The sequence below is a fragment of the Lycium barbarum genome, chromosome 5 (assembly GCF_019175385.1).
Source record: "Lycium barbarum isolate Lr01 chromosome 5, ASM1917538v2, whole genome shotgun sequence".
Lineage (NCBI taxonomy): Eukaryota > Viridiplantae > Streptophyta > Magnoliopsida > Solanales > Solanaceae > Lycium > Lycium barbarum.
This window is the reverse complement of record NC_083341.1, coordinates 138223096-138245238: the sequence shown is the minus strand read 5'-3', so window position 1 is coordinate 138245238 and position 22143 is coordinate 138223096. Positions and strand designations below refer to the sequence as shown.

Sequence of the window (22143 nt, the reverse complement as noted above, 5' to 3'; positions counted from 1 at the left end):
TGCAGTCTGGTCCCGAATAATTTTCCTTTAAAAAAAAAAGTATTGTTATTCTTTTTTCTCTTATCCATAATAAAGTGATTAACACTGGAAATAGAAGTTTAAAACTTTTACTTTGAGTATGTGCTCTTGAAAGGACAGTTATTATAGTTATTAAAGATATAGAACCCCCAATATTTTCTTCGAAATAGATCTTTCTTTTACTTATAATTTGAAAAATATCTTTTTAAAATATATATTCTCTGCCAAAAGTTAAATAATTACTTCCTTCACTTATGGACGAAAATCAATTTACTAACGAATAATCCAAACTCATTCTACATTACTTATTTAAACCAAGAGTTATTAGTCATTCACTTTTGTATCCAATCAAACGCCGGAAAAATAACTCCTTCTAAGAATGATCTGTCAGATTCTAATTTAGAAGAGTAAAATAGAAATAAGAACAAAGAAGTCTCTGATCAAAAGCATGTGAGTTTTAAATTTTATACGGGTGATCCTCATAATTTTATGGGTCGAGATGATGAGGTTGGTCCCTGAGAGGATTGATGAAATTGAGAGCATGATGCCGAATTTTAGGTAGCGATCGGAAGAGAAGCAATTGGGCTTGTGTAATCATATTAAATATTTTAACGATATCTTATGTATCTTGCTAAAAGTCGTTCGTTGTTTACCAACCATATATTGTCAAATCAAATCCCAATGATAAAAAACAACACTTTAGAAATTATTATCTAGGAAAGACGTTCTCTATTACATTAATTATGAGATATTACAAACTTGAAATTTCTTTTTTTTTTTTTATTTATTATTTTTGTATGGGTGAATTTGTCTTTATAGCTACAGGGGGAAACAGGATGAGAAGATATATAAATGTAGGATAGGAACTTGTTGGGTTAGGACCACAATATATTGTGAAGAATGGGACAGCTATATAGAGAGAGTAGCCCACACTAATTTTTGCTAGCCAGGCCTATTTAGTTGATATGTCATTTTCTCTCTTTCTCCCTCTCCTTTTCCACCATATTTGGCCTCACATAGTAGACAATGTTTTGAAGATGAATGTTGTTAGTGTTCAAAATCCCTCATTTGTACAAAAATCTCTTAAAATAACTCAACTACCTCTGTAGACTATGAGATGGTAAAAATTTATCCCCACCCAATGTATATAAGTCAATTGATCATGCATACTATGAATTTGTATATAGATTTCTATCAATCAACCATGGTTGATTGATGAGTATATATTATCACCCTATTAAGTCAATTATAATTTGGTGACAACATTGAGTATGGGTAAGTATTTATCATATAAAGACCTACATAGATTATTTGTTATGTTAGTGCTTACAAATTGGATTATTATTATAACTTCTTTCAAATTATTATTCCAAGATCTTTTTATGATCTAGAAAGTGATCATTACTTTTTTCATCCTCTCACCCATAATTTACCCCAGATTCAACTTATTTACTCCATGGAAGAAATTCTACACCTCTAAATATGAGTTCTTTTATCCTCGTGTTGGTGCAAGAAAAAGCAAGGTTGTGTTGTGGAATAAAAGAGAATTATGAGAAACAAAAAAGTATTTTATTTTGTTGAAGGAAATTGTTCTTAATATCAGAGGTTTGGACTCAACAACTTGTCTAAAGTTTGTTCTAGTCGTACGACATTACCGGATTATTATATCCTAGAGGAGACAAGTCAATATTATTACTACTGAACTGGTAAATACTGTATTGTTGTGGGTTTGAATCTCCCGGTGAGATATAGTGAGAATAGCGTTCACTAGCCACTTTTCTATTTAGCTTTGGAAAATAGTCATTATCATGGAATTTCAAATTTCACAGCGTAAACTTCATGATAATGTCCTAAAATTTAAGTTATAGAATTTAAGATATAATAAAATAAGGGAATTTTACATAAATGACTACACTTTGGGGGTTTCAAATTTGCCATAGCTACAGTTTCAATATTTACATTGCGTAGCTACAGTTTCCCCGCTGTATTCAAAAAATGGCTCGCTGTATTCATAAAACGACCTAGCGAATAAAAATTTTTCAAAAATTCTTTTCACTGTATTCAAGTCATATGTATTCAACTCAGTTGTATTCAACTTAGTTGTATTCATTTATAGCTACTTTTACATTGTATTCACTTTATTGTATTTGAAAATCAGTGGTATTCAAACAACATAAATACAAAAAAAGTTGTATTCAGCTCGCACAATTGAGTTGAATTTTCCCAAAACAATTAATGAATACACTCAAGTACTGAATACAAAAAATAAAATTTACTGTATTCAGTTGTATACACTTCAATATGTATACACTCCAATTTGAAAAAAAAAAAAAAAAAAAGCTCTGATCTGTGTGTTCGTTGATTTTTGTATCTACGTCGTTGCACGATTTTTCAAATCCGGCATCGGAATCTGACCGGAAAAGCCACCGGCGGCCAGATCTGATGAATACATAGATCTCACCGTCGTCATCGTCATCAACAGTGGATATGCAATCCAACGTCCGTCGTCACCGCCATCGTCATCAACACCGGCGAACAATAACAACAACACAACATCTTCCGAAATTTTCCAATCAAATAAATAGAAGGTTGCATTAAGAATTCAGGAGTCGTTCACAATTACCCAATAACTGATTCATCAAAACCTTAGCACCAAAAAAGTTAACAAATTAGCCTGCAGTAATTCTACAAACAAAATCAACTGTGTAAGATAAAAAAATATATATATATTTAGATGGGTAAATTCAGAAGGGTTGCTTTTTTCATGGAAGAGAGAGCAGAAGGGAGGGAGGAGAGAGAAAAATGTGGATACAAGGGTTGTTTTTTTATTTTAACCTATTTTGTATGTTTTAGTTATAGAGTGTAATTGATATACACCTTTTAACTATGAGGTGTAAATTAATTAAAGTATAGCTACTAGATAAAAATAAGGTCTAATATTAGCTACACCATGTAGCTTTCCCATAAAATAACTATTTCTTAATTACAAAACTGAAAATGGACTACTTATGAATTTTATCCCACAATACTATCGTTTGAATAGAAAGAGGCCGTGGAAATATATCTAGCCTTTCTTGGGCTCTTTTTTAGTATCATTTATGGGCTTCCATCATTTATTGGGTTCATGTAGATATGCAACGACGGCCTGATATTGTGGCCCATCGAGAAACCTTACTAGTATTATGGTCCATTTGGTACAAGGGTACTCTTCTAGGGTCATTTGCACTTTTGTCCCTCTTTTGTGGTGGTCTTTAATTTTCATTCCTCAAGGCAAACAATTTTTTTGCGAGACATAAGTTCATGTTTTCACATTATAATATTTCATAAGTTATGCCAGGACCCTAAAGAACTTATGCCCGCTTGAACATAAATTCAATTTTGAAGGACAAAATTAAAGACCAACCCATTTGAAGGACAAACCGTGCATTTTCTTTACTATTCTGCTTCAAGCGGATTTGTCAATCGAAACACAAACGTTCTCGATCAATTAACATTACTTGTCCGTTTCCACGTTGTTACACCAATATTATTAAATGCTGTTTACTATGAAGTAGAGTAGGAGTTTTGACATGGTACCTGCTAAATAAATCAGGATAAAATGATTGATTCAATGGAGAGAACGGCGAAGAAAACAAGTAAAACGATAATCAACGTACAAAAGCCTCTAATTTATTATTACAATTTCACTTTATGCTTCAATTAAGCTTATATTCACATTTGAATATTATCAATCAAGATGAATTTTTTAAGAACCAGTTGAAAACTTGATAATATTGATTTACTAAATTTGAAAATATAAATATTAAGTGTGGACTTTTCAAGTAGTCTGCAACTCTTCATTTTTTTTTGTGATGTGACACTGGATGCCTCGACGCCCATGTATTCCAAATTTCCAATCATGGCAATATACTGCTTGTTGAAATTATTGCTTTTACCAAATCATTAGAATTTGTTACTCATAAAGTTGAATATTGATGCAATTTTTCTCGGATAGTCCATATTTATCCTTATTTGGTGGGGCCATCTACCTAGTGATGCACAAGTAACTATACATTAAAACACAACAACATATTAGTGTAAGTCTCACAAGTGATTTTAGAAGAGGATAGCAAGTACAGAGATCTTATTCTTATATACAGAGATCTTATTCTTACCTTTGTGAGGTTGAGAGACTCTTTTCGATAGATACTCAGTTCAAAAGAGAAATTTTTTATGCAGAGAAAATATGATGTTATTTCATTTCTTTAGTAGGAGGTTGATTTATAATTATACTACTGCATGACCAATTTCTTCATTTACTTAATAATGATTGATCATTTTTTTCGGAGATCTTAGTAGCTCAGTTTTGGCTACCTTAACTTTCACTTATTGATGAGGGTTCGATTTCCTACCTTATAATTTACTCCCCAAATTTCCCCTTCTGCATCCCCATGTAATTAAAAAAAAGCAAAAAATTGATCATTTTATGATAAAATTACCTATTGCCCCCTCTTGGCTTTGACTCTCAAGTCCAAGATTAATTATGTGTCAGCTATTCATTGGCATTTCCATTTATTCTCCAAAACCAGCCAAAAAAAAAAAAGTAGGCGTTTGGCTGTACAAATCAAAAACTTTTTCACTTTTTTTTTTGGCTTAATACCTAGATGGACCCTTAAACTTGGCATGTTTTGTAAGATAGGCATATAAACTTATAAGGTGACCAGATAGACACTTAAACTTACTCAAAGTGTATTTTTCAAGTTTTTCAGTTGTTTTGAAAACAAAAACTATATTTTTCAAACACTCACAATTTTCATGGCCAAACAAGCCCTAAATATATCACAAAATATTTTTTTTAAAATGCAAAAATAAGGCAAACGCATATACATGAGACTACAAATGTGCACTTAAACCAATAAATACTCGCTAATCGTAATTTTGCAGCTTTCAATTAACTCGAATTTTTTTTTTACACTTGAATAATTAAAAAACAATAACTTTAACCAATAAAAATCCTTAAAAAAAGAAATTTCAAATTAAGAAATTTCTATGTTCAGTATTTCAAGTGTAAAAGAAATTTCAAATTAAGAAAATTGTAAAGCCGAGAAGAAAATCCTTAAAAAAAAGAAATTTCTTAATTTGAAATTTCTTTTTTTAAGGATTTTTATTGGTTAAAGTTATTGTTTTTTAATTATTCAAGTGTAAAAAAAAAACCGAGTTAATTGAAAGCTGCAAAATTGCGATTAACGAATATTTATTGGTTTAAGTGCACATTTATAGTCTCATGTATATGCGTTTGCCTTATTTTTGCATTTTAAAAAAAATATTTTGTGATATATTTAGGGCTTGTTTGGCCATGAAAATTGTGAATGTTTGAAAAATATAGTTTTTGTTTTCAAAACAACTGAAAAACTTGAAAAATACACTTTGAGTAAGTTTAAGTGTCTATCTGGTCACCTTATAAGTTTATATGCCTATCTTACAAAACATGCCAAGTTTAAGGGTCCATATGGGTATTAAGCCTTTTTTTTTTTTAGAATTTTGGAGTTAAAGTTGTGTTTGACCATAATTTTTACAAATAGTATTTTTTAATTGAAATGTACTTGTGTTGGCTGTGAAAAAAGAAAAAAACTTAAAAAATAAATTTTTCTTATTTTTCAAATTTCAAATACAATTTCAAATTATATTTAGAATTTTATGGCCAAATACTAATTTTTTTAAAAAGTGAATAATTCTTATGGCCAAACGGGCCCTAAGATTTCCCTATCCATTAAAAAAAGCAATATCTCTCCATTTAATAATCCTCAATAGCCAGATAAACAGAAAGTACAATCTACCTTACTCAACGTACAACACTTGACTGCTCTTAAAAAGAACCCTATATATACTAATAATTACAGCAAAAAAAAAAAAAAAAGCAAAAAAAGGAAAAAACCCTACACACAATAATCTCTTGTTTCCGCCATCATCATCATCTTCAAGCCTAGTCAACTCTTTCTCTCTCTAACATCTTCGTTCTCTCTCTAGATATATGAATTTTTAGGGTTAAAGTTATGGCGGCGGAGAGTTCATCGGCGGGTAGATCTAGTGGCGGCGGTGGATCAACAACGGCGGATTCATATATCGGTAGTTTAATTAGTTTGACTTCAAAGAGTGAGATCCGTTATGAAGGAATTCTATATAATATCAATACTGATGAGTCCAGTATCGGTCTTCGTAACGGTATACTTTATTTAATTTATTTTAGTGATTTTGAGTCCAGTTAGATCCTTGTTTATTTGATTGATGATTCAATTCTATAGCTAATTTTGTGTTATGTTACTTGCTTAGTTTTTTTTTTTTTTCAGTTTTAATAGAAAAGTTATGTTGAATTATATGCGTTAATCAAAGTTATTGAAAATTGAGATTTTTCCTGTTTAAGAGCTTATTTTGAGTATGTTCTTTAGTTAGTCACAAAGCTGGCTGGATTTTTTTTTTTTTTTTTCAGTTTTAAGATAAAAATTGAGTTGAATTATGTGCTTTATTCAAAGTTTATTGAAAATTTTACTGCAATTTTTGGTGATTTTATTGATTTTCTAAAGTTAGATCCTTGTTTATTTGATTGATGATTGACTTCTCTAGCTAATTTTTTATTTTCAGTTTTAAGAGAAAAATTGAGTCGAATTATATGCTTTGTTCGAAGGGGAGCCTTGGCGTAACTGGTAAAGTTGCTGCCATGTGATCAGGAGGTCACGGGTTCGAGCCGTGTAAACAGCCTCTTGCAGAAATGCAAGGTAAGGCTGCATACAATAGACCCTTGTGGTCCGGCCCTTCCCCGGACCCCGCGCATAGCGGGAGCTTAGTGCACCGGGCTGCCCTTATATGCTTTGTTCAAAGCTTATTGAGAATTGAGATTTTTCCTTTTGATTTTTATCTGATCTAGAGAAAACTTGAGTTGAATTATGTGCTTCGGTGTTTTACTGGGCCCTATTACTATATTAATACATGATTTGGTTTATCTCTTAATTTCATCATTTTTGATGATTCCGGATTTTTTTTTTTTTTTGAAAATTCTGATCTGTGTTTGTGTGATCCATCCATTACTGCTTGTGTGCTTAGTTCAAAGCTGGTAGAAAGTTGAGATTTTTATTGTTCGAAGAGCAACAATGATCTGAATTTGGTGCTTTGGTGTGTTTTTGAGAATTTGTATATTGCATTTTTTGAGTATGTTAGTGTAAGGATGTGCTTTTGCATGTCGAACCTTAGGTTAGATTATGGAATTTTGCTGCTGGTATCTGGTGTCAGGGCACTTGTGTCTTTGTAACAAAATTGAACTTATGATGGATGAGTTAAGATAATTCATTGCAGAATTTTTGGAAATAAGTTAACTAATTCAAAGTAGCATTGTGAAAATTGATCCCTACATAGAATCATATCTGTAGTCGTACTTCTCTACTTTGAAATTCAAGGAAAAAGTTAAGCTTTGGTCCACTAAAGCCTAAAGGAGGAGAAAGATTGATTTTTGTTGTTGTTGCAAAATTAAGTTTTGTTGTACTTGTACCATGATAGAGTTTTCTAGGTTGAGCTTTTGTTATTAATAGTGTGTTCACTGAAGTGTAAAGTAACTTATAGGATCTGGCAATTGGTTAATTTGTCATTGCAGTAAGATCATTTGGAACAGAGGGAAGAAAGAAGGATGGTCCTCAAGTACCTCCAAGCGACAAGATTTATGAATACATACTTTTTCGTGGGAGTGATATCAAGGTAATGTGCTCTGACCCTAGTCTGCTATGGACTTTTATGTTGTTTTGGTTGCCTTGTATACTGAAATGCTTTCACCTAGCTCTTGGCGTCGTATTCTTTTTGTTCTGTCAGATCTCTCTCCTGTCTGTAGATATCTTTAATGCATTTATATCTTCAAAGAGTTTCTTGTATTTTAATTGTTCAAAAGCTTATTTTAGAAGTTGGAGCATGCTTCTCTTTATATTTATTGTATTTTGGTATCCAATTTTATCCATTATATGAAGAGCCGTACTTTGGGATTCGTTTAGGAAAGAAAAAAAGCACTTAATAAAAGTCTGAACTTGTTTTCCTTTGTTTTGATATTTGTGATCAATAAACAAGTTAATTACATTATGTAGCTCCTGCATTTGGTTGTATGACCCTTAAGTCTGAGTCTCCCTTTTTTTTTTTTTTTTTTTAGCATGGTCCTTAGGTAAGAGGATAGTGTCGATATCCTTTTGATGTGATTATCTGATCAGCAAATCATGTTCTCTGGAGAAGAGAGAAGAAGAGGCCATGTGCACTGTATTCATTAAAGTCACTTCCTTTGTATCATTTTGAGTTGGCATTAGTTGACGAATTGTCTTGGCTAGATATACTTGTTGAGAAACGTGGGAATTTAAGTATAAAAACTTGGTCTCCCTACTTAAAGTGGCACCTACTAATTGAGAAACATGAGAGGAGGCAGAAGATTTTCATTGATGGAAGTTAGAATACTCAGTTATAGGGTGAGAGAAAGTTATTTTATCAAAAGAGGGTGAGGAAAATTATCAATCGTTTGTGCGTCATATTGTCATCTGTTTGCATGCCAGGTCAGTATCTTTAAATGCAGACATTTTGTGTTCCTAAAATTGATAAAATGTTTTGCTTCTTGCAGGATTTACAAGTTAAGTCTTCGCCACCTCTTCAACCTACACCAGCTATAAACAACGACCCAGCTATTATCCAGGTAAGTAGAAAGAAGTTGCACCGATGTTTAATATTATGTTTGATTGAATCCTAATTCTTCTAACCAACCTTTCAGTCTCACTATCCTCGACCACCTTCCACATCGGCAAGTTTACCTGCTGCTGTTGGTGGATCTTTGACGGATCTAAGTTCCCATTCTGCTCAGCCGGGACATCCTGGCTCAACATTCCAAAGTGGCCTGCCTTTGTATCAACCTGGAGGGAATATAGGATCTTGGGGTCCATCACCTCCTCCTCCAAATGCCGGTGCTGGTGGACTAGGTATGCCAATGTATTGGCAAGGTTTTTATGGTGCACCTAATGGACTACCACAAATGCAGCAACAAGCTTTGCTGCGTCCTCCTCCTGGACTTGCCATGCCTCCTTCCATGCAACAGCCTCCTTCCATGCCGCAAATGCAGTTTTCTGGTTTCAATTCGTCTTTGCCAACTGGAGGATCAAGTCTACAAGCGTCTAACTTGCCAGAATACCCTTCTTCATTGATGCCTACAACTACCAGTTTAACCTCTAGCTCTTTACCTACTGCTACTTTGCCTTCCAGTGTGTCTCCCCTGCAACCTGTGGTACCTGCGACTGAAACAATATCCAGCCTTTCAAAGAAGGCTTCTGTATCTGCTATCCCCGCTTCGACATTAAGTGCTAGTTTACCGACTTTACCTCCTTTGACAACAAGTCCTGATGTAAATCCTGTTGTTCCGCCAGTTTCTATTAAACCCAACCCAGTGCCTATCCCAACTTTGTCTCAATCTGTATCTACTGTTGTGGGGCCATCCAGTTCTCATTTAGTGGAGTCACCCACACCGTCGCTGGTAACTCCAGGGCAGCTGCTGCAATCTGGACCAATTGATGTTCCATCAACTCAATCTACGCAGACAGCTCAAAAGGATGTAGAAGTGGTTCAAGTATTGTCCGCACCATCTTCAGAACCTCCAGCTCCTGTTAAAGCAGAAGCTCAGCCACCAATATTACCATTACCACCTCAGACACGTCAACAGAAGGTGCTCTTTTATGATTATTCGTTTTATACTGAGTGTTCGAAAGTTTTATTTACTTATTTGTTTATTTTTATATTTTGATCTTCCTGAGTGGACAATATTAGGCTAATCATTCCTATTTCCCAGGGTATTATAAAATAGTGGATGCTTGTGACGTAAGGGGGCTATCTGTAATTAAGTTGGGCTACTTGATTAAGTGCTTAATTAGCATATATTTAGCTGCCTTTTCTGGCAAAAATTAATGAAGGCGTTTTATTCCACGGTTTATTTGCTTGTAATAATGAGAGAAGGAGATAATTCTTCAATCTCAAAAAAAATTAAAATAAGGAGACAATTCTGCGAACATCGGGTTAATCTGGCCAGATGTCGCTGTAAGGTTGCTATGCAGCCTGCTCTAGATAATAATCACGGCTGTTGTCTTTTAAATGGTGTCCTGTGCTTCAGACTTTGAAACATGATGGCAATTAACAGTGGATGGGATGATAAAAAGTTTGGTGTCAGTTTAGTTAAGCCATACTATCTACTACCTTTATGTGTATTTGACGCTTACGTTATGACTGGAGCTTGTTAATAATATTACAATGCTGCTTGGTTATGAAAATACTTTAAGGTGACCAGTCTTCTGTCAGTCTTTACATTGCAATGTTCTGAATGCCTCTTTTGCTTTCCCTCTATTGCTTCCATCTCTTCATTACGGATCTTTGGCAAGAAAATTAGACCCCTGACTTAAAAAATAAAAGGGCAGGACTCGTGATGATGTACTTCACAATGACGTGGTGGCTGACACTTGTGTCATCCTTTGCATTATACATATGCCAAAAATTTCCTAACTGATGGCAAAATCATATGATATTGATTGGGAAGCTAATAATCTCCTTTCATTTTCTTTTCTTCTAGACAAATGGAGCTCCATATCAGCCGCGTTACAACAACTACAGAGGGCGTGGTGGAAGAGGAATGGGGGTAATGGATTATGTTCATATTTAAGCCATTATTAACCTAGATCTTTTTATGGCATTGTAGTCATAGCTGTATATGATGTCTTATAGTTTAATCTATCTGTTCTTTGTAATTAGTTTCAGTCTGGAGTTATAAGTCCTTTTATGGAGGTCACAAATTCCAAATGTGGCCCTTTCAGTGATAAAAGCTTTCTTCTGTGATGAATGGCCAAAAGGGGATTAGTCCAAGATAAAAGGGGATTAGTCCAAGATTCTTGCATTCAATCTAAACCCTAATAGTAGAGTTAATAGTTGTGTATAATTCAAGCTATGCATTCATTGTAGGGTACTCTGTAGGGAGAGTATTTCTTAGAACATTGATTTGCTAATATCTGTTATTAGCATTACCAAACATTTGAGTGTGCATGAACATACAAGTTATGTAGGAAGGTTTGATACCAAAATACAAGTAATGAAGATTGGTACATGATGCCGCTTTTGTCTGACCGCTTGAGTTTCATTGTCGTTGACCCTATTTTGCAGTTCTGATAGCTGTTATAATAGTTGGACTTGTATGTTTGTTCAAGTTTCTGCCACATTTATGAACATGACAGCTAGCTCCCATATTTCTAGGATTTGCTATCAGTGTTTTGACTTCGCCGTTCAATATTTTCATTTGCTTAAATGATTAGTAGACGACCGTTTCTTGGAGTAGTCAATGATGATAGATTGATTGACTTCCTTGCCAGGTTTCAAGACCGGTAACAAAGTTTGATGAGGATTTTGATTTTATGGCCATGAACGAGAAGTTCAAGAAAGATGAAGTATGGGGTCATCTTGGCAAAAGTAACAGAGAAGGAGATGGAAATGGCAGTGATGAGGATATCTCTTACATCGACTATGAGGATGATCTTCCTAAGATTGATGTCAAGGTGTTTATTTAAATTCTCCTCAACCTCAATTTCTAATACATAGCCTTTTCCATGCATTTTGGACATATGTTTGTATTTATGCTTAATTTACCTTTTTTCCTGCAGCCTGTTTACAATAAGGATGACTTTTTCGACTCTTTGTCAAGTAATGCACTTGATCATGACTCAAATCATGGAAGGACCAGGTTTTCTGAGCAAAGGAAGATAGATGTTGAGGTATATCTGATTCTTATGCTCTCTTTCTTGACTATGAGTATTCTTCAACTAGCTAATCTGTCCTATGGGTGCAGACATTCGGAGATTTCTCAAGATACAGGGGCGGTCGTGGTGGTCGTGGTCCTGGACGCGGTGGACGTTCTCGAGGAGGATATGGAAATTATGGAAGAGGAGGATATGGAAGTGGAAACGGAAATGGATATGGATATGGTTATGGCTATGGTGGTAGGGGCAGAGGCCGTGGTGTGCCATACCGTGCTTAGTAAAAGCAGTTGGTGTATTTTCAATGTTGACTAGAAGCAAATATCTGCCTCTTGTAGGCAAGGATATTGTTAGTACTACTATCTAATCCTGTAACGTTTGTGCATTGTCTAGTTTCCGAAGAATAATTTCAGGCTGTAAAAGTATGCTCCATTTTCCTCAGGCTAGAGCTCAGTCTTCTAGCTGCAAATTTCACAATCACAATGGCTGCAGTCATTGGATGTAGTTTGCTTGTCGAGTGCAATGTGAAAATTCGACATTTCCTTTTTTCCTTCAGTAATGTTCTGTGTACAACTCCATCAACTTTGAAGAAGTTTTATGAAATAACGATATGCGTTTGAAGTTGAAAAGAGTATTCGAAAGTTGTACGTTGGGACATGAACTTCACCTGGAAACAAGGTTTATGAAAGTTGAGATTTGTGAATACTTTTATTTGACTTGAAATATTCAAATAGACATTTTACATTAAACCAGTATTTGAATTCGGCATGTGCAAAAATTGATAGTCAATACCAGTGTTTGCAAATATTCTTATATGGATACAGTATGACGTAGTGAATTTTCCTAGGGAAGCCAAATGGGTAGCATACTTTTAGCAAGTCTTAAAGTCCAAAGTTTTGAGGGATCAATTTGGTTCATCTCACTTTAACATGCCGTTCTCTCAAAAGGGCGGATTATAAAAACTTGATTAATTTTGATACCTCTAATTTGAACTTCTTTTTTCTCTAAAACTGCTTTTGGAAGTTGCATACAAAGTTAATCTGCACACCTCTAGTTTAAATAGCAAAAGATGTTTCATATTTCATAAAATCTGAGACAGCATTTCGTGAGATAAATTAATGATACATGTACAAAGTATCTTGATATATTGAAATTCTACTAGTACATTTACTTCAAAATTTATAAACGAAAGCTTAGTAGTGCATAAATTCTATGCTTAACATCAGTTCATTATATGCAAACATATCCACAAAACCCTGAATTCACAAATCCAAAAGGAATGAAACAAGTTTACAGTTTGGCTAAAAAACTGACTAAAGAAGACTGGCAGTTCTTCACTATGCAAACATATCCACAAATCTAAAAGGAATGAAACAATTTTACACATTGACTATAAGCAAACTAAAGAATACCTTTTACCAAATTGGTAAAATGAATACTGACTTAATGTAAGAATACTAAAGAATGCAGCTAACCTATACTGAATTAAATGGAAGTTAACTAGTTCTTTTATGACTAGTGAATCTAATCCAGTTAGTCCTTTTTTTCACTGAATTGACTTGAGTAACAAGGTCTCAGAAATTGGTGAGTTTATAATAGCAATTATTTCCACTTAGCAGAATCTGATAGCCTTTACCACAGGGACATTTGAAATGAAGTATCAGACAGCTTCCCATTCTCTCAACCCACACTGCTTCCTCACACAATGGTTCTCCTCCACTCTCTGTCTCATCATCCTAGTGGAAAAAAAGAAAGAAAAAAACTCATCAGCAAACAACACTAATTTTAAGTGTTTTAAAAGGTAATTCTCTTTTGCTCTATCATGAACATTAAACACAACAGCAAGAATCCCATCACAAATTCCACAGTAAACAAAATCAAGTGTTTAAAAAGTAAATCGTTTTTGCTCTATTAGTGAACATTAAACAAAACAGCAAGAACCCCATCACAGTAAACAAAACAGCAAGAACCACGTCACAGTAAACAAAACAGCAAGAACCACATCACAGTAAACAAAACTAACACTTTAAGTGTTTAAAAGGTGAATCTTTTTTGCTCTTTTATGAACAATAAACAAAACAGTAAGAACCCCATCACAGTAAACAAAAGTAATTCTAAGTGTTTGATAGGTAGATCATTTTTACTTATATATGGACATTAGACTCAACAACAAGAACCTCATCACATTAAACAAAACTAATTCCAAGGGTTTAAAAGGTAAATCTTTTTTGCACTATTATGAACATTAAACACAATAGCAAGAACCCCATCACACGAAACAAAACAAATTCTAAGCATTCAAGAGGTGGATTAAATCTTTTTTGGTCTAATATGAAATTAAACAAAACAGCAAGAACCCCATCACAGTAAACAAAACTTATTCGAAGTGTTTAGAAGGCAAATAATTTCTGCTCTGTTATGAACATTAAGCAAAACAGCAAGAACCCCATCACACTAAACAAAACAAATTCTAAGTGTTTTAGAGGTAGACTAAATATTTTTTGCTCTAGTATGAATATTAAACACAACAGCAAGAACCCCATCACGGTAAACAAAACTAATTCTAAGTGTTATAGAGGTAGAATAAATCCATTTTGCTCTATTATGAACATTAACCATAACAGCAAGAACTCCATCACAGTAAACAAAACTAATTCTGAGTGTTTTAAAGGTAGAATACATCCTTTTTGCTCTATTATGAACATTAAACACAACAGCAAGAACTCCATCACAGTAAACAAAACTAATTCTAAGTGTTTTATAGGTAGACTAAATCCTTTTTGTTCTATTATGAACATTAAACACAATACCAAGAACCCCATCACAGTAAACAAACTAACTATAGGTGATTAAAAGGTAAACTTTTTTTTGTTTTGTTGTTGCTCTATTATGAACATTAAGCACAACAGTAAAGAATCCCAACACAGTAAATAAAACTAATTCTAAGAGGTGGAGTAAATCTTTTTTGCTCTAACATGAACAATAAATAAATCAGCAGGAACTCCATCACATTCACAGTAAACAAAACTAGTTCTAAGTGACTTAAAAGGTAAATTTGTTTTTGCTCTATTACATTAAAAAGCACATCAGCAAGAACCCCAGTAACACAGAAAATGAAAATTTCAAAGGTAAAGAAGGCAAAAATGTTGAATACCTTTACAATCTTGTTTTCTTCAGGTTCAGTTTCTTCTTGAACATCTTCTTCTTGAATCATAAGGTCACACCATTGTCTCATTTCTCTCATTCCATCCTTCATTCTCTTCAGCCTCTGCAAATTACACAAACAAAACAGTAAGATCCCATCATTGAGAAAAAGAAACTGAAATTGGAAATCAGCTAAAAAATGAATAAGTTATAGAAACAAACCATTGCAGTAGGAGATTTAGGAGATTGTCCATTGTTAATAGAGACACCTAATTCTTGAACATTTGGTGACCAACTAGCTGTTCTTGTGAGACCGCAGTGATTAGGAGATTTCTGGAAATTGAAATTGAAAGAAAGAGAAATACCTCAATCTTTATAGACTAGAAATCTCAATATAAAAAACTGCACAAATACAACTATAACATAAGTTGTACCTCAAGAATTTGCATCAAACTCTAGAAAATAGACAAAATAGCAAACATGACAAAAATTGCACCTTCAAATATGAGTTATTAAAGCTAAATCTTTTTTATAAAACAACTTCCGTTTGGCATAATTTATTAAATATTTGAAGAAAATCATAAGGGATCATTTTTTGTTGTCTTTTCAAGTGTTTGCTCCTGTCATATTATTGCCAATTTAAATGCAACACCAAAAGAGTGCTAAAATACAGAAATTGGTTAGTTGAAGATGCATATTGGTGGCCACCATTGATAATAAAATCAAAAGAAAATTTAACAAATTGAAAACCCAAATATGACACAAAGAAAAATGACCCAAAGATTTAGAAACAAACCATAGTAGTTGGAGATTCCACATTTGGTGACCAACTAGCTGTTCTTGTAAGAGCACACTGATTAGGGGACTTCTGGAAATCAAAAGAGAAACACCCCAAGATAAATAGAAACAAAATTTAACAAATCGAAAACCCAAATATGAAAAAATGAAACAAACCATGATAGAAAAAGTGCGTACTACTAATATTGATAATCTTGAAAAATGCCAATATTTTGACTCAAACACGTTATACATGTACTTACTACTATGATTTATATATTTATCAACAAAATCCTTTAATGTCAGTAACTATTAAGCATTCATCACAAATAACCATTACTTCTTCATCATGCAAATGACTATGATCAACTAAGCATTCTAAGAAAGACACTATGTAATTAGTTTCTAGTAGTATGCAATTATGGGCCTAAGTGAACAAAAAAAAACGCTGTGTAAACTGTTACTAATTCAAAGATAAGGACATTAGGTATAACGACAAAACTAAAACATACATGATATTTCTAACGATTTAGAAACATACCATATTTCTAATTAAGGATTTAGAAACATACCATAGTAGTAGGAGATTCCCCATTTGGTGACCAACTAGTTGTTCTTGCAAGGGTATGGTGAGGTGGTGGTGGAGTAGGGGATTTTCTCTTGTAAGAACAAGAACCTGTCGGGTCAGAAAAAGTCCGATAAAGTGGTGGAGGTAATGGTGGCTTAGCCGGAGATGGAGTTGTTGAATTTTCGAACAGTTTGGGTTTCAAGAAAGCCTGAGATTCAAGATTATGGTGGTTTTCAAGTGGGAGTTTGATGAATCCTTGCAAATGGTCGTTGTGGTTGGATGTGGTGGAAATGGTTGGTAAAAGGGTGACAGTGGCAGTTCTTTTAGGAAAGGGTTCTTCAAGAGATGAAGAGAAACGAGTGTTTGAATATCTCTTCTTTGTCTTAGTAGTGGAGATGGGTGGTAAAAGGGTAGTTTTTTCAGGTGAGAAATGTGGTTGTTGTTGTTGTTGTTCATTCTTGAGGGAATCACAAGAATGGCATTGTTGTTCTGTGGTGGAGTTGTGGTGGTGGATGCCGGTGGTGGTGTTGAGATGGAGCATGGCTAATTGAGAATCAACTGAATGTTGTTGTTCGTCTTGTGGTTCTTGAAAATTCATTTCTATGTGGAAGAAACTGTATTAACTGAATTGATGTGAAGTGATTTAACCGCCACAGTATTATTAGGCTGTGTTTGTTTGGATATTTATACAGTAAAGTACAAGTTTTTTCGCTTATTCTACTTTTCTTCTTGGGATTTCTGTAGATTATGACCTTTTTGCTTATTCATTTTTTTAATAATCAATTTAGTTGTGGTATGTTCAATTTCTAAAAAAAAAAAAAAGATTGTTTAATCATTTTGTATTCAAAATTCATGACCCCTACTAATTCAAATTCGAGTCGCGTAGAGACAGTGGGGAGCTACATGCATCCAAGGGTGTCAACTGACACCCCTTCGCAAAAAAATTATACTGGGTAAATACGTAAAAAGAACTTTTTTAGTATGTAAATATACTATGTGTTGAACTCCCTTAATTTTGTCGTATTTTTACTTTTTTTGTATTTTGACACCCCTTAGTAAAAATTCTAATTCCGTCACTACGTAGAGACCAATTTAAAGGGAAAGCATTTTCTATTATGAATCGTTTTATTCCTTTGACTCAAATTCGAGACATCTAATTAAAGATGAAGTCCGATCAATATTGCCTTTACGTCCCTTAGTGATAATTTTCTATACCTATTTTTTCTTCTTTTGCTCCTCTTTCGATTTATTGATCCCCCGGCCCCTCCCCCGTGTATCATTTTTTACTTTTGTATATGATGCATAAGCCTATTGTTACAAGTCTTTAATTGAATAGATCAGTACCGGTTAATTAAAAGTACGAGCCAATATTGGTTGAGATAAATATAAGTTGAATGTCATGATATACCACAATTCTCCTAACTCAAGGTTAATATTTTTTCCTTTAGCCATTTTTTGTGGACCTTAAGTTTAATCCAAGGATGATGAAAAAAAAATATTTCTATAATTTAAATTCTACTCTTTGATATGCGGAATTCATTGACCCGACTAATTCAGATTTGTGTCTTGTAGGACTCATGTAAGAGCGAAATGCTCTCTGCTCATGATTTTTTCATTTTCAAGGCTCAAATTCGAGAACTCTAATTAAGGATGAATGCATGTCATCCATTCCACTGCACCCCTTAGTAGTCCTAGACAAAATTCAATCTTTATTTCGTTTTCGGATAGAGACATAAGAAACTATTATAGTCAAAATAAAGTGTAAAGAATCAACAATTGTGTAATATTATTTTGGCAAATTTTAGTCGAAAACTTTGGATTTAACTCATTTTTGACATCTGATTATCTGAAACTTAGATTATTTTTGACAATTTGAACACAGTGAGCTAATTTGGACACCTCTAGTTCGAAATACATAAACAGATACTTCATATTTCAAAATCTAGGAAGACTCAGGTGAAACAACATAACGGTACATCTCCAAATTACATTTATTATGAAATTCTACTAGTACATTTTATTTCAAACTCACAAACAAAAGCTTGATAATACATAAAACTCTAGGAAGAATCTGGTGATGTAGCAAAATGATACATCTCCAAAGTATCTACTTCCCTTATTTTCATACTCTAATAATACCAACTTAAAATGATTAACTTATTTTTCGACGCGCCTCCTCGCGTAGAAACCATCCCGATTATTTTTCATGAGCTGAACACGTGAAAATTCTCTTCTCAGCTCAGCTCAGCTCAGAAATTTAATTTACTTGCAAGTAGCAACAAGGACCTTCCTAGGTGGAAGAGAAGGCCTTCTACCATGAAGTGTAGCTAAGTTATCAAGGAAGAGAACATCATTCTTTTGCCATTTGAATTGTATGCTTTCTTCTTCAATTATCTCTTCACATCTTTTTACTATTTCCTTTGGTATTTCAGTTCCATCAAACATCATGGCTGAGCTTATATCTTTACCATACATGCCAACCAATGTGTTGAACCACATTCTTCTTCCTTTTCTTCCATCAAACACCTTTGTTAAATATCTTGGTCCCAAGATCGTCGTTACACCACCATTGGGTAGCCATTCCATCTCCATTCCAAGTGCTTTAGCCCTGGAAAAAAAATGCATCAAGATTGAAGGCATGGAGTTAAATAATGGATGTTTGCTTAACAGTTTTTATGAGTTAATTTCACGTATAATTACTGAATTGCACTCACTATAAAGTAAAGTTAGAGAACTATTTGTTGTAACATTAGAGTAATCGAACTATACTTGTGAATTGCTCAGGAAATACAGAATGACTAGAAGGTTTAAAGTCTCTTATGGTTAAACTAATTTTTTATGGTCATCTTGTATTGTTCGTGCAATTTGCACGTAATTTAGTTACTTTAATGTGATAAGGTATCATGATCTCCATGTGATCGCCACACCATAGTTTGTTCTTTTTGGATAAGAGTAGTGTTTACGCTCGTTTAATTTGCAGACACGTACATCTCGACTATTCCTCCAAATACTTGCTACCTTCTACTAGCATAAATATCGCATGACTCTACATGCCAAAACTTAGGCGGTTCACAACCATTGTTTCATAAATTTCACTAATTGTTACTTATTGATTAAGTTGGGGAAAAAAAATCATATTCATTCTTTCCTTGGGCTACTAATGAGAACTCAAGTTGATAAAGTATTGGTAAGGATATGGTGTAATTAGTGCAATATTTATGTAATATACAGTATATGTGAACAAAGGTTGTGGTAGAGAGGTAAGTGATCTTTCATCCTTAATCAAAAGTTTCGAGTGTAGGGAGTTAGCACTTTACTCTCCGGTGCGAATCTAGATTAGTCGGCCATAAAACGAGTACCGACCACCGGATAGAAACCAAAAAAATGTACCAGTATATATGTTTACCATTGGATGAGGTAGAAAAATGATTTACTTACCTTCTTTCAGCTTCAGCAGGATCAGAAGTACCAAAAGCATCCTCCCAGCCTCTGCCTCTCATGGAACCTTCGTCATTCTTACTTGGAGCACTGAATGTATATTTCAGTCCTTTCTTTTCTATTTCTTCAACAGCTTCTGGGAATTCCTCTATCATTCTTTCTGTAACTCTAAAACTTGGAACAAAGGGTGTTTCCCCACCTTCTGGTGGTGGTATTTCACAGTACAGTATCACTTTCTTTGGGAATTCCTTTATCTAAAGTATGTCATACAATAAAAAAGTTAGTTTAATCACTCAGATTTAACTTATATACTGAGTGTGTAAATATAACTTTAATATCCAGTTATCCACTGGAGCAGTCATGGATCTTTAAAGGAAAATTTCCTAATAATTTCCTCCCTATGTTAATTAATTAAGTTGGAGGATTTAGAAGAACATCAATGTTCTGGCACAATATTAGGCTTTGGCAAACTAAATTTGTTTTAAATATTTGACGTTTTATAAAAAATAAGACGCATTTAGTGTACTTTTCCCCAAATATACACCCTTATTGTTTAAGTGAGACGTTCAATGAGAGATAAAGGGCAGTTTAAATAAATATTGTTATGTGATTAAAAATCTTAAACGTCTTTTTTAAAGAGTGTGCAAATTTTTTGAAAGACAGATAATACGAGCAAAGGAGTGAAAAAATTGAGAATTAAGAAAATACTTACAAGGACCATTTCATGATGATAATATATGAATTCAGAAAGAGGTCCTTCATTAGCAGTCCATACTCTCTTGTAAATATGTGTCCTTGGTGCTGGTCCAACATATCTAATATCTTCCCAACCAAATGTTTCAACAATGTCATTGAAATTTTGTGCATTTTGCACATCAAATCCTCTTAGAAGAACAGCACTATTTTTTGTGATCATATTATCAAACCATTCCTTGTTATTGTCCAAAGCTTCAAGCAATGATTTGATGTCATTCTTGTTTGGTTCAATAGGGTTTAGAACTAATGGCATAGTTTCACCATCTACCAATTTTTCTCCTTCACATTTGCCCACCCTAAAATCCTTGCAAGTGTATTCCATTTCTCTCTTAATTTTTTTTGTGTTTATTCTTCTTGTAATTGGCTCTTTGTTTTCTTGGGTTTTTTTTGGCTATGGATTCTTGAATTGGAATGGAAAGGGGTTATGGTATTTATAGAAGAAATGAGAGGTGAATTATGGTACAAAGGGAATTAATCAAAATAATGACTTGGTGATAAATGGCCAACTTTGGTCTTGGGGTTCCTCATTTGTCTTTGTGTGGTTAGTTATTTCTAAAATGGTTCGGTGTTTTGTTTGTGCCATTTTATTAATATTGCTAGGTATTCACGTACTTTGTAAACAACTACAAGATTAGTTAGAAAAGGGGACAAAACCAAAAGAGGTAATCTTGCTAATTATATATATTCTTAATACTCCATTTGTTCCTTGTTACTTATTGTCCAACATACTAAAAATAAGTTTTTATTTTACATGTCTACTTTAGCAAATTGGGATAATTTTTTTCCCCAACTTTAAACCATTTTACAATCTAATTGGAGTATCAATAATCAAACTTAGATTTTCAAAGTATCATTAGTAAGGATAATTTCGTAAAATAAACACTTAATTAGTGTTTTTTTAAGGAGTGCAGAAAACAAATTGGATAAGTAAAAGAGAATGGAAGGAGTATTAATCTTACTACTTGCATCTCTACGACACTTATCTTGTACATATTTTGAACATTGTTGGGACTCTATAGTCATTCAACATATCTACAAAACGAGTCTCATATTAAGATTAGACAAAATCATAAATCATCACATTCGGCAAACGGGCAAGCATAGCACATATAGAAAATATAAGATAAAAGGACGTCGTTCGAGGTAAGTTTGTCATGTCCTACGTTGACAACCAGGTGCATTAATCTATAGGTGTACGTGAAACTCATAGTGAATGAAGATATTAAAGTGACAGACCGAAAATCACATGAAAGAAAGTTATCTCAAATAGTATAATCTCTTGAATTAATCCATATAGACTTAGTGAAAAATACGCCACAATAAAAACGAAGATCTATATAAGCAATACCATTGAACTGTGATTAAATTTCGCCATGTAACTATATTTTTAGGTCCAATATTTGCTAGAATTTAACAAAGCGTCACTCGTCAGTCAAAAGAAAATTATTAAGCTTATGAATAGCTGTCTCTAAAACATAAGAAACTAAGAGGACCAATTTGTCTTAATCCCGTCCTTGTAATTAGCTTGACTTTGACCTGAAAAACTCAGTAACATTGTTGACATCAAACTGTAATAAAGAAATGTGATGAGAAATCTTTGTGGTAACGAAAAAGTTCTTACATATGCTAGTTAATTATTTAATTAATTAACTTATGGAATTATGGACAACT

The 22143-nt window shown here is 33.6% G+C and overlaps 4 protein-coding genes across 4 annotated transcripts; 1 reads left to right on the top strand and 3 right to left on the bottom strand.

Moving 5' to 3' along the window:
• Positions 1–5909: 5909 nt before the first annotated feature.
• Positions 5910–12418, top strand: LOC132641840 (protein decapping 5). Its single transcript, XM_060358932.1, has 8 exons — positions 5910–6219; positions 7640–7740; positions 8636–8707; positions 8783–9724; positions 10619–10684; positions 11409–11591; positions 11697–11807; positions 11882–12418. Exons 1-8 carry the CDS (start codon positions 6051–6053, stop codon positions 12068–12070), a joined length of 1833 nt encoding a protein of 610 aa, XP_060214915.1. The 5' UTR covers positions 5910–6050; the 3' UTR covers positions 12071–12418.
• A 587-nt stretch (positions 12419–13005) lies between these two features.
• LOC132642812 (uncharacterized) lies at positions 13006–15370 on the bottom strand. Its single transcript, XM_060359841.1, has 3 exons — positions 15156–15370; positions 14944–15057; positions 13006–13525 (listed from the first exon to the last, which is right to left on the bottom strand). The coding sequence occupies exons 1-3, from the start codon at positions 15156–15158 to the stop codon at positions 13364–13366; spliced, it is 279 nt and encodes a 92-aa protein (XP_060215824.1). The 5' UTR covers positions 15159–15370; the 3' UTR covers positions 13006–13363.
• Positions 15371–15717: 347 nt separating this feature from the next.
• Positions 15718–17009, bottom strand: LOC132639892 (uncharacterized). Its single transcript, XM_060356276.1, has 2 exons — positions 16283–17009; positions 15718–15801 (listed from the first exon to the last, which is right to left on the bottom strand). Exons 1-2 carry the CDS (start codon positions 16874–16876, stop codon positions 15718–15720), a joined length of 678 nt encoding a protein of 225 aa, XP_060212259.1. The 5' UTR covers positions 16877–17009.
• A 1236-nt stretch (positions 17010–18245) lies between these two features.
• LOC132642811 (clavaminate synthase-like protein At3g21360) lies at positions 18246–21023 on the bottom strand. The gene is made up of 3 exons (XM_060359840.1): positions 20429–21023; positions 19717–19970; positions 18246–18886 (listed from the first exon to the last, which is right to left on the bottom strand). Exons 1-3 carry the CDS (start codon positions 20792–20794, stop codon positions 18541–18543), a joined length of 966 nt encoding a protein of 321 aa, XP_060215823.1. The 5' UTR covers positions 20795–21023; the 3' UTR covers positions 18246–18540.
• Between the last annotated feature and the right edge of the window lie 1120 nt (positions 21024–22143).